At 50.9% G+C, this 12,360-nt stretch overlaps 1 protein-coding gene across 1 annotated transcript in view; it reads left to right on the top strand.

The window, feature by feature from the left end:
- LOC144139907 (bone morphogenetic protein 1-like) overlaps positions 1-12,360 on the top strand; it is a 678,031-nt gene that overhangs the window by 514,455 nt on the left and 151,216 nt on the right. Inside the window, exon 7 of the mRNA XM_077672135.1 lies at positions 1,752-1,979. Within this exon, the coding sequence (XP_077528261.1) occupies positions 1,752-1,979 (228 nt within the window). The remainder of the gene's footprint in view (positions 1-1,751; positions 1,980-12,360) is intronic.

Below are 12,360 nucleotides of genomic sequence, written 5' to 3' on the forward strand. Positions count from 1 at the left end.
GCTGCGTCGGTGCTGCTTGGCAAAAGATACCGTTATTGCGGGATCTAGCCACTGATTGTGCGTCTCCACGTAGTCGGCTAACCGGCTGGAAAATCGCTCGGGTGGTTTCGACTGCGCGGATAGAAGTAAAGCGCGCGCTAGTCGGTGGGCCCGGTCGTTTCCTGGTATTCCGGAGTGTCCTGGGATCCAGTGTAGATGAAAGTCGTGTCCCAGAGCACGGAGGTAGCTAACGTGGAGGCGAAGTTTTTTGACAACGACGGTAGTAGTGCGAGTGTTTTGGCAGGCACGATAGGCATCCTGCGAGTCCGTGTAGACTCGGTAGTGATGGGAGCAATCTTCCCCCGTTTGGTGTTCTGTTCTGCAAGGGAGCTTCTGACGGCTTCACGGGTGAGGTGGAGTTTGTTTCCTCGCGTTGTTGCATCATGGCTTCTCCATGCCGTGGTGAACATTGGCTGCTGCTCCTGCTCACCGATTGCTGCATCTACATAGATGACATGGGTCTTGCGAGTAAGGTCGTTGCCATCGATGAGCTGCACGTTTTGTGCACAAACAAGACCGGTGAGTTCCCGCGGTGGTGCCGATTTCACCCGATGACATTTTCAACAAAACAGTGACATTACGTTAACGCTCAGGCTGTACAACTTCCGTGTCGTAACCACTGTACGGTCGCTATCCGAACCAAGAAGACGTGCCCAACCTTCGCTATTTTTAGTTTGGACACAAAATTGAGCGAGTTGGTACAAATTCGTATTTGTGTTTTGTTTTTGTTTTTGAAAAAGCGCCAGAATGAGCGTGGCAAACGGGCGACAGGAGAACACAGGAAGAAGGGCTACTCATAACTCGCATTTACGTGGAAGAATAAAAACCTGCAATCACGGTAACATTAAACTCGCAGGCTCACTGCCCTCAAGACAAAGATCGCAACTAGTAAATCTGATACTGCCGTGATACTGACGCGATACGATAACGTCATGAGGTCAAGGAAGCCTACTTCTTGCTCGGACAATGCTATGGACGGATAATTGCTATAGTCTATTTCTACTGCCTGCTTTTTCAATGTGAAATGCCTCCAAAGTTGTTCAATTCCTGTTATGTCGGTGTTTAAAGCCTTCAGCGGCGTCCCGAAAATGAAGAGCAAGCGAGCAGACGCTGCAGCGCGTTCCCGTTCCATTGTCCGTTTTCGCGCTTTTTAAAGAAATCACGAATTCGCTTTCCTTGTTCACCACGATACGGCGCAACGAAGAGCCTGTACAAACTTTTCGGCTCATTATTGCGCCCCTGCTACTACCTACTGCCGGATTCGGTGCTTCACTTCTAGTCTAGGGCGAAAAATGTCGTTGGCATACGCAAACTAGGTACGATATTATAGGTTTCATGAATTTAAATGTGGCAGACCTAATGACATGGTTTTATTACCGTTACTTATTTGTTGAGTAGCAGATAAAGGTCAAAGCTTTGTCACATATTCCGCTCTGTAGCTGAGCCAATCATAGATGCTATGCTTTTGTCGCGAGTGTGCGTAGCAGTTACGGCCCACTTGTTTTGTGATTCTGCGACGTGGCGGCACAGTGCTCGACGGCACAACTAAAAACATAGTCTTTCGTCTTGCCTTGAGACGCTGCATTGTTTGATACACATTTAGCCAAGAAAAACAATGTTTCGAAGCTCCGCTTTCAACCGAGTGCTTGGCGTCACCCTTAGGTAACAACCTCTCGCTAACTCTGGCGTCCTCCTTGCTCTTTCTCTCGCAGATTGTGGGCGCACGATGCAGGAGCCCAGCGGCCTGATCGCGTCTCCCGAGCTAGTGAACAGCGTGACACCGCCGGCCGAAGGCGAGTACTGCGAGTGGCGCGTGACTGCAACGCACGGAGAGCGCATCGTGCTCAACGTCACCCAGCTCGACATCTATGAGTCGGACAGCTGCGAGACCGACTACCTCGAAGTGCGTGACGGCTACTGGCACAAGTCACCGTTGCTGGGTGAGTCGTTTCACCCCGCGATGTGCACCCTGGCGTCTTCCATTGCAGGAACGCCCGAAATTGCTCGTCTCTTCAAAGCTGCAGAAAAGGCCCCAGCGGGGGCAGCACACTCCCTATAAATCGGTGCATAGACTTGGAACACGCGGTTAAGCTCTGGCTACAAATTTGGATTCACCATTGGAAAACTGTAAGGGGTGATAAGATAACCTTTTTTGTCCGGTGCCTCCAAAGAGAGCAAGGAAACCCTATTCGCGAACCCTCGCCGTTCGCACTTATCGGGGGTAAGTGCAACGGTCACCGGTCCCCACAAATTGTCCGACATTCTAAAACCCAACTTCGACCGTCACTTTTTCGCCATCATGCCACCTGAAATCGCAGTTAATCGAATAAATCCGCATTGTCAAAATTTTAAAGTGAAAGCTCTACAAAGTTACATCTTCCGAGGTCATTCATCACGCCGCATTGACCTTCAGCCGCCGGCGCGCAAGCTGCACATTTCTTATCGCTTTGCTTGCTCGTAGCTTCCCTGCTGCGATACCACGTGACCAGGCGAGTTAGGACGGCTGCTTCGCCCGGGCTTTATCGCCCAGCGGCGGCTGGGCCGCTGGGGCGCTTCAGCGGAAATGAACCACGTGACTGGGCGAGAGTTTAACGACTTATACTGCGCTCACTGAGTTTACAGAGACGAAAACTAGAACACACGATGCGCGCACACGAAAGTGCTGCTTTGCGCCCGACTTTGCCGACGCTTGGTCCCTCAGTCTCCCCATCGATAGCGCGCTGGCTGGGCTGCCTGTGCGGGCCTTCCAGGGAAAGTTTGCATTCGTCAGTTTGCCATAGTCTGCTTCCGCGAAAGTTTGCCATAGTCTGTTTTTGCTCCTGATGACTGTTTCGAAGTGTTAAACCTGCCCCATTTTTTTTTCTGGCGTGTGTTACTCGTATTCTTTTCATATTTATACAAAAACCCGTTGCCCTACCTATATGTGAATTGGTAGGGCATCAGCGGCATACAAATAAGCAGCTTCCAGAATTCACGGTAGTGTGAAAGGTGAACGTCTCCTAGAACAGCGGACTTAATTCTATAACGCCGGTGACTGCATGGACCAAAGTTGTATGTAATCTTCAGGAAAACAAGGCAAAAAATATGTTTGTACGAGCTGCGAATTGTTATATAGTCGTAATCGACAGTGGCACTAGCCTACAATAACTTTGCATGCAAAGTTTAGGAAAACGATGGCGCTGTGCAGTTATCTACGTCGCTGTCTGTCGTATATACCGTGCTCCAAAACCTCATAATTTCTAAAGCAAGCCCAGAGCGTGTTTGGGGTCGATGTTTAGCATTTAATGGCTAAGGTGGAGCAACGATACCCATAGGTGGCCCAACGATACCCCGAGTAAGCTAGTAGAAGCCAAGCGGGAAAATCGCGCGCGCAATATAAACGTCTAAACAGCGATCCATAGCCCACAAAGAAATCAGCAAGACGCAGAAAAGAGCCCCGGCCACTGCTAAACTACATGAAGCTGCAGTCAACCACCGCTCATAACGCCATCGGCGGGCGCATATACGTACAAGCTGCAGCCGGTACAAACCACCCCGAACTTTCTTCCCCCCATACTCACCTAGCACAGTCTTTCGGCGACCTTGAAGTCACGACTGTGAGCTTTGCAGCCGTTGGTATGCAGCGCAGCAAACACGTTGTGGTTCTATAACGCCGCTGCCCTTTATCCATTTATACCTCAGCTTGTATCCTGCTCGAGATAAAACGTTACAAGGGTCCTCGTCATCTGGCCCGGCAGAGAGATAAAGTAGCGACCTGCTCCACATTTGATCGTAGGTGGTTTGCATTAGCGAGCTCACTCAACCATTTCCCATGTCCTTGAATTCATCGTGTTTTCTAGCAGCAGTGTGTCACTTAGACGGACACTGGAGTCAAAATACAAGTCGCTTTTGATCGCTAGATTAGCTCACCGAGAACACGAGTAGACCACTCTTGCGCTAGCTTTTTTCTTAATAACGAAGACAATCGCGAAAATCTGAGGCAGGGGCCGCAGCCACTGGCTCTACCGTGCAACTTGCACCGGAAGTGCTTAAAGGAGCCATGAAGAGAAAACAAAAGTTTGTTTTATTCGAAAGATTAGGTGTTTCATAGTACCCCAAGCGCTTTCCCGGAAGCAAATGATGCTTTATTCACTGAGAAATAAGGCAATTTAAGCCAAAATTTTAAATCTCCCGCTAAAATTGAACATTCCGTGACGTTTACAATGGCGTCATAGAGCCGGTCCATGAAACAGATACTTAGTATGTCGACTCCATATAGCACCCACACGCGGGAGTCGACCGAGACGGCGGCCATTTTAAAAATGCTAGTAAAACCTAGTGCACCCGCAGCCCTAGTCATGGAATCGCCTGATCCGGAGAACAAAACTCTCGCCGAGGAGCTCCGGCTTGCATTTAACAACCTCACACCACTTGAACGCTCAACGCTTCTAAGTGCACGAGCGGCAAGAGTTGTGGGATACGCGGTGGACGGGAAAGCGACCATTCCGCGATAGCCACAACAGACGAACGCCCTGCCGTCGGCACCGCTGCCTCGTCAGCGCCGTCGCCACGGACGAATACAGACTGGTACGTATGTGCCGTATTTTTATTACGGTTAATAATAGTTCAACTTCAGTAGCAGTATCGCTTATGCCAGTTGGCCGGTGTCGTGTATGGAAAGCCGTTCGCGCGAGCTCTCTGCTTCGACCAGAAAGATACGAGCGTCAATGCGCGGTGTTTACGGCATTTTTCCTCCAAGGTCAGAGCGCCTCGAACCCGAAAATTCGTCTGCGCGACGGCGAGATGTCGAGCTCGGCCAGGCGGTTGTTTCGTACGCATTGGCGCACACGCTTGCGTGTTCGTTCGGAACTTCAACCGTTTACTCCACCGTTCTTTGTCATAAAAAGAATGTGCAGTATGTTTCACGGGCATTTAGCTCGCTATGCAAACTGTAAGCCCTGCCTAACATGCGTTTGCTTTTGCCGGCCTCCGCCAATCGCAGAGCTTAGCCCATGTGACGGCATAGGTTCTGTTGCGGGAAATGAGCTGGTGGGTCGCATGACCATTCCCGTTTTTCCTAATTATGTAGCTTATTTGAGCGAAGTTTGCGTTATAAGTGGTGTCGTTATGGTTCTAACGAGGCAATCTTTCGAATGAACCAAACTTGTGTTTTCTCTTCATGGCTCCTTTAAAGGGGCCATAAAGACAAAACACAAGTTTGGTTCAATCAAAATATTGCCTCGTTAGAATCATACTGACACCAATTTTAACGTAAACTTCGCTCAAATAAGCTATATAAATAGGAAAAAATGGAATGGCCATGCGACCCAGTAGCTTATTTCCCGCAACAGAATCTATGATGCCATACCAGCCAGCTCGGCGATTGGCGGAGGTCGGCGAAAGCAAACGCAAATTAGGCAGAGCTATAAGCTTGCCGAACGAGCTATTTGCGCGTAAATTTAGCGCAAATTCCTTTTAGAGCTGTAAGAATTGTGGAACAAACAGTGGAAGTTACGAAAGCACACGTAAACATAGAAGCACCGATGCGTACTGCTGTTGGTACTGCGCGCAGTATGCTTGGTTTAGCTGCACAGGACTGCGGGCGTTCGGGTTGTCTCAGATGACACTGGCCGATTGACGCAAGCAACGGTGTCTTACGTGACCATATTTGTCGAGCGAGCACAATTTTTCACGAAACGATTATTTTCCCCCTGAACAAAAACAAGCCAGGTTTAAATACGGTCAAAAACAAACCAATGGCAGAAAACGGCTTGCCGTGGTATGGTGGCGCCATCTAGGTTCACAAATGGCAAAGAAGGTTTTACAATCGGCTGCAGAGCGGTCGGTTCCTGTGATGTCATTGCAGATCACAAAAACACACGATTTAGCGCGAAAATCAAAATTTTAACTTAAATTGATTAATTTCTCAGTGGATAAAGCATCGTTTGCCTCCGGACAAGCGCTGGGGGCACTATAAAACGCGAAATCTTTCGAATGAAACAAACTGGTATTTTGTCTGCATGGCCCCTTTAAATCGTCTGGCGTGCGGACCGTCCGTCTTTCCTGGCTGCCGTTGGATGGCGCTGGTCTATACTTGGTACGGTGGTACCACTTTTCGAGGAAGCGTGCGAGCTACGCACGAGCGGTTGGTTCGACGCCAACATTAGCGGGGCCTGTTGCGACCGGGCGGGGGCACCCAATCCGGGCTCCGTGGCCTCCGACATACGAGTGGTAGCGTGTATGATGCGAGCGGCCAGCCGCTGTTGCAGCCGTGAAGAAGTCCAGAAGCCGTAGGCTAACGTAACTGTTTACTTCATAGCGAGAGGTGAGCCGAAGCCAAAGAACAATGCCCCGACGGGCGAGGTTACAATACAGGACTCGAGCGGAGCGACAACCTCGATTCGCTGCTCTAACAGGAATGGTTAACAACAATTGGGCAGCTCTATTTATACCCAAAAGCGATAACGGTCAAAACGCCAACACGCTGAAACACGCACCGAACGTCACAAACACACGCAGCGCTCTTTCCTATGTTCGTTAGTCGTCGGTAGCCTCGGGCACGTTGAGTCCGAGAGAGGGGAGAGAGGAGGACTCCGTTGCGATCGACGGGGCCTCTCTGTCCTTGAAGAGCGTGGAGACGAGCCACGCCGCCAGCCGCCGAAGTTTTGCCGAGAGCAAAGCGTCTGACGCGGCTTTGTCGCAACTTGCCACCGACATGATTGCGCCTGTTTTCGAAGGCGCCCGAGTGGCTTCGCCGCACAGCCGAGGAGTGATGCGGGGAAGTACTGCGGCGCTAGCCCATTCGTAACAGCTTCTCCGCCGGGGGTCCGAGATCCCGATGGATAAGGGTCTGCAACCGTTGTCCGGAGGGATGCTGTCGAAGTGAAGTGTTCGGCAGGCGCTCGACTCCAGGCCTTGGCTGTACGACACCGTGCTGGAGCTTCACCGGGCGGGTCACTGGACGAGTAGTGGCTCCCCAAGAACGTCTCTGGCTTGGTCAGGCAAGCAACAGAACAACACAGGAAGACACAACCGCATCGCCGGCAAGTGCGAAGACAAATCAACACTGAAGATCTACCAGGCTTTTAGTTGCGAAAAGTACGCGAATAACTAACTACTCTAGTTATAATTTTGCCCAGCAGTACTTTAGACACGTGAACAAACCTGAAAGTTGACATTTCACGTGATTGGAAATGTCCCATACACAAAAAGAAATGTAATCGTAAAGGGCGAAACCTGCGCCAGGAAAAACAATGAACGTGAGAAAGTCAGGCGTCTACAAGCCACTTCTCGCGCTGAGAGCTGCGATTCGAGCTCTCATCATTGCTCCGAGTTTTCCCCTTCTTGTATCGCACTTTAGGTGCGCCCGTTCTCTGAAAGAGACTGCTGCGACCGCGTGAAAAGACACCGGCCGTTGTTTTCGACAAAGGCCGAGCGCGCGGAGGAGCGAGCGAGATTTTCCAGCGTTCGAACGTAAGGCGCGCACTCCTTCTAGGAGGCGGCGTTCCCTTGGCGCGATGCGAGCTCACGGCTTTGCCCCTCGGCGTGCCCGCAGTGAAACACGCGCCACAAGTAGGCGCAGACGTTTTCCCTCTCTCCTCGTTGCCCGCCTTTTTGCGAACGCGTTCGGCAAGCGAACATCGGAACGCGTTCACGTTCTCTTCTCTAGGCTGGTCGGTTCCCGACTTCGGCTCAGCCACAGGCGACACCGAAATCTCAACTAGCTTAGCCCATATTGGCCTATCGTCGGGAGCGTCAGCTGGGAGAAACAAGGGCACGACGTGCTCATTAGACACCTCGTAGCATCCAACGGACCCTATCTCGGCGTCCCTCGCCTTTTCCGCAACACCCTCAGTAAGCGAACACCGAAGGGTGTTGTCGTTCTGTTTTGCGGCTGTCAAGGCTACACTACAACCAGACTGCCCTGTCTCAAAAGACGGCTCAGCCGCCCCAGACACCTGAATCTCTACGAGCTCGGCTGGCCGTGGCTCGAGGTCAGCTACCTGAGCTGGTGGCAGGACGGAATCGGCTTGCTCAGTGGTGAGATCGTCACGGCTCCCAACTGACCCGTGCAAACCGTTCGCTGCCTCGGCTGCAGGCTTTCCCATCATGTCGCTCGTTTCCGCACTACCGTCCGAAGAAATAACCTCCGTTTCAGCGGACTCGTGTTGTCTTTCGGTAGCCCCATGGTTTACGCACTCTAGCGAAACCTCGCTATCTCGCGAAATGTTCATGTTCAGACCGGTAGCCATTTCCATGGCCTCCCGCGAATTTGAACCGTCCGAACACTCCGCCGAGATCTCCAAAACAAACGCCGACACATTATCGCACTCAGTGGACAAGCACTGCCCTCTGCCGCCTCTGCCGACAGTCTGAGCTAATGCGCCGTCGTTATCTCTCTCAGCAACCTTGACGCACTGCGGGGCAGCAACGGTCGCTTCCGACTCGCGCTCCCAAGCGTCTGCTACTGGCAGCGCTGGCACGGTGCTTTCCTCGACAACGAGGTCTTTCTCGAGCAACAATTCTAACTCGGGCTTTGCTTCTTCCTGCTCGAGTTGAATTTCGTGCTCTAGGTTCTTGTTCTCCCATTGGAGTCTCTCTCTTTCGAGCCTCTTTCTTTCCCTTCGGATTCGCTCGATATCGAGGGCGTACCACCGCATCTGCCTCTCGAACTCCTCACGCTGGCGCTCAGCCTCAGCCTCTGCCTCGGCGGCCTGACGTTTCGCGGTCTCCCTGCCATTGATCAGCTCAATGCATTCAGACAGCTCCTCATCGTCAGCCCCGACAGCGAGTATAGCCTGTATCAGCTCTGGCTTTCTCAGCGCGTCCGCAACATCCAAGCGCAACTCTTTTGCAAGCTCCAACAACTGCGGTTTTTTCAACGCTTTCAAATTCATGGCCGGTCTAGAGTACTGCTTTCCCACTGCTCCAAAAATGTTTTGCGCGAATAACCCACGCGACAAAAACACACGCCCTACCAGCTATCCTCAGAAGCCTGGTAAAACTCAGTGAAGAAAAGTCCCGCACTCACCCTTGACCGCCGTGAATTCTGCGAAGTCCGAAGCCGCCTTGACGTCCGTGGTGTTGGGTCTCGCACCGCTGGCTTCAGGTGTTACGAAGTTGCCATCCCACCGCTGCCAACCAGTTGTTGCGACCGCGAAGGCCGACTGCAGCCGGGAAGACGTCCAGAGCTGACAGGCCAGCGTAAACGTTTTCTTCATAACGAGAGGTGAGCCGAAGCCAAAGAACAATGCCCCGACGGGCGAGGTTACAATACAGGACTCGAGCGGAGCGACAACCTCGATTCGCTGCTCTAACAGGAATGGTTTACAACGCTTGGGCAGCTCTATTTATACCCAAAAGCGATAACGGTCAAAACGCCAACACGCTGAAACACGCACCGAACGTCACAAACACACGCAACGCTCTTTCCTATGTTCGTTAGTCGTCGGTAGCCTCGGGCACGTTGAGTCCGAGAGAGGGGAGAGAGGAGGACTCCGTTGCGATCGACGGGGCCTCTGTGTCCTTGAAGAGCGTGGAGACGAGCCACGCCGCCAGCCGCCGAAGTTTTGCCGAGAGCAAAGCGTCTGACGCGGCTTTGTCGCAACCAAGGAGGTTGTATAAAACTTCTGGAGTGGAGGCCGCCCATAGCGGGCAACGCGGGGAGGTGAAGCCGGGCGAACCGGTCGGCGGCCATATTGCCTTGGGTAGAAAAGGCGCCGCGCCGGCAGGGACGCTGAAGTGCGGTCGCGTTTTTTTGGCTTTACAAGGGAGAAAACGATGGTAAGCTAGTATATCGATTACGATATTTGAGGGCAGACTGAATTTTGCCTTACGCGTAAGGTTTTGACGTAAGATATGGTTCAAGCAGCGAGTTCGCCTGTGTATATCTTACGGTGGTCAACAGAGCTGTCGATGCGGAAAAACGCGCAGCGCTATGCTAAAGGCACCACCCCTGATTTTATTTCAATAAACGTTTATTCAGTATAGCTAAGGCTATAGACCGCTCCCCTAACATTAAAATTACCTCATGTTGCGCGCCATGGCAAGAGATTCCGCGTTATAAGGTTACTATTAGCCGTGATTTCACGCTGGAAGTGCGGGACACGCGAAAGCGCGATTATTTGACGCATGTTTCTTTTAGCGGCGTGGCTAGGATTAATGAATGCTCATTCATAAATGATTAATAAATAATAATGCAGTAGCGGTTCGAATGGTTTTTAAGCAGTACTGCAAGAATCATATCCATCAGGATATTGCAATCTTTATATGTAGTGCAAATGCACGTTTTCTGGTTTATACAACATGCCCAGTTTTGCCCTTGCCGAAGACCAAATTAAGCACGAGCTTTTGATTGATTGGTTGATTGATTGATTCATTGTGGGGTTTAACGCGCTGACGCAAGGCAGGCGATGAGGCGCGCCGTAGTGGAGGACTCCGGATTAATTTTGACCACCTGGGGAATCTTTAACGTGCACCGAAATCTCGTTCACACAGTAGTTTTCGCTTTTAGCCTTCACCAGAAAAGCGGCTGCCGCGGCAGGGAATTGAACCCGCGTTCTAGGGATGAGCAGCACAGTGCATTAGCCACTGAGCCAACGCGGCGGGTCTATTTCCAGCTTTTCAATCGTATTTTGCGAAATGGATTTGGCACACACTGAAGCACATTAAAGCAGTTTTTTTTTATTCCGCGTGCACTTTACAGAAGGCATGGGACTCCCATTGACTTTATTTTTCAAATCCAGATGGTTACTTAATTGTATGCACGACAACATTAACCGCGCACGTTGGCACGATAGTAGCGTGCTATTGATAAGAAAACTACTCGAAGGAGGTTGCTCAATCACATTCACAGCCTCGTTGACCGCGCAAGTTCGGACGCGAGCAGCGTGCTATTGATAACAAAATCACGCGGACGAAGAACGCGGGAGAGCATTGCGGTGCATCAAAGACTTCTACGAAACAGCGCTAACGAGAAACGTCAGTGTATTCACGTATGGCCGGATGTAAAAAAAATGTATTAAACAAGAGTGCCTTGATTTTTGACGGTAACTGCCTTAGCAATACTCTGCATTTAAATTAGTGCAAAAAAAAAACAATTTGCGCCCCACATAGTTACAAACATGTGATTTCGCGCAGCCAAGCGACTACAGGACCACCACAACTACGAGCGAAAACATTCGCATATCTGCGTCATACAAGCGCGTACGGTATGCTCAGTAAGCGGACGGCAGGTGCTACGGCAAATTTTTCCTTTACATCACGCACAAACGGCGGGCAAATGTGCACTCCTAACGTTACAATACTAGTAATGCCCTCGAAACCCAAAACAAACAGATACCCTCAGTACTTACAGATGAAAGGTGATCCCCGACGCCTTCTTCGCGCGATTAGCGCAGCCGAACGCGACGCACGAGCAGACCATTTCTGCTTTCTACACCTTTGGAGCATCCATCCGCGAACGAGGATCGAACGAACACGAGTTCTGCTCTTTGGCAAGAGAGAACTCGGAAGAACGACACATGGGGCAGAAAAAAATGTCATTGTGTCTACTGTTTATTTTAGTTGTTAGCGCCCAAGAATGTAAATAATTACCAGATGTGTGCGCCCCCGGCGCACGCACGGGCGACTTGCGAAGCGCTTAACTAGAAACACGGAAAGGGGAGCATAACCGAAACCACATGCGGCGAAATGAACGCGCGCAAGAAAAGCTCGGTGCGCTTTAAGGTAGCCGCATGAGAGAATCAACTTGCAATACAAAACAAAAGAAAACAGAAAAAGAACGGAAGCAAAAATGTAACGTAACCCACCGCAAAAACAAGTACATTATGCGACGAATGCAATGCGTCTGCTACCGCGGAACGAGTTTTCTACCCACGGCAAGATGGCGGCCGTCGGCGTCAGTTTTCGAGCACCATCTCCACTCCAGAAGTTCTATACAACCTCCTTGGTCGCAACTTGCCACCGACATGATTGCGCCTGTTTTCGAAGGCGCCCGAGTGGCTTCGCCGCACAGCCGAGGAGTGATGCGGGGAAGTGATCCGAGGAGTGAAGCCCATTCGTAACAGGCCTCAAAAGGATAATAGGCTTTTCTTCAACAAAGCGTCAATACTGATCACGGGTCCCATGAAGGAACATTTTCGGCATTGGATCAACGCTAAAATGGCTATGTGAAGGTCAGACTTTCGTTTGAAACCAACTTGCTGGTTGCCTTCGGTGTCCCTTAAAGCAGGATAAAATTTCGCGCCTTTCTAATAGTAATAACTTCCCTGTCGGAAGTCCTGGTACTACTCGACATACTAATGCACAGCAGTGATAGCTTTTAAACCTAGTTGACGACTA

This window comes from Haemaphysalis longicornis, unplaced genomic scaffold (genome assembly GCF_048455015.1).
Source record: "Haemaphysalis longicornis isolate Haplotype H1 unplaced genomic scaffold, Haemaphysalis longicornis Haplotype H1 scaffold_1, whole genome shotgun sequence".
Classification (NCBI taxonomy): Eukaryota; Metazoa; Arthropoda; class Arachnida; order Ixodida; family Ixodidae; genus Haemaphysalis; species Haemaphysalis longicornis.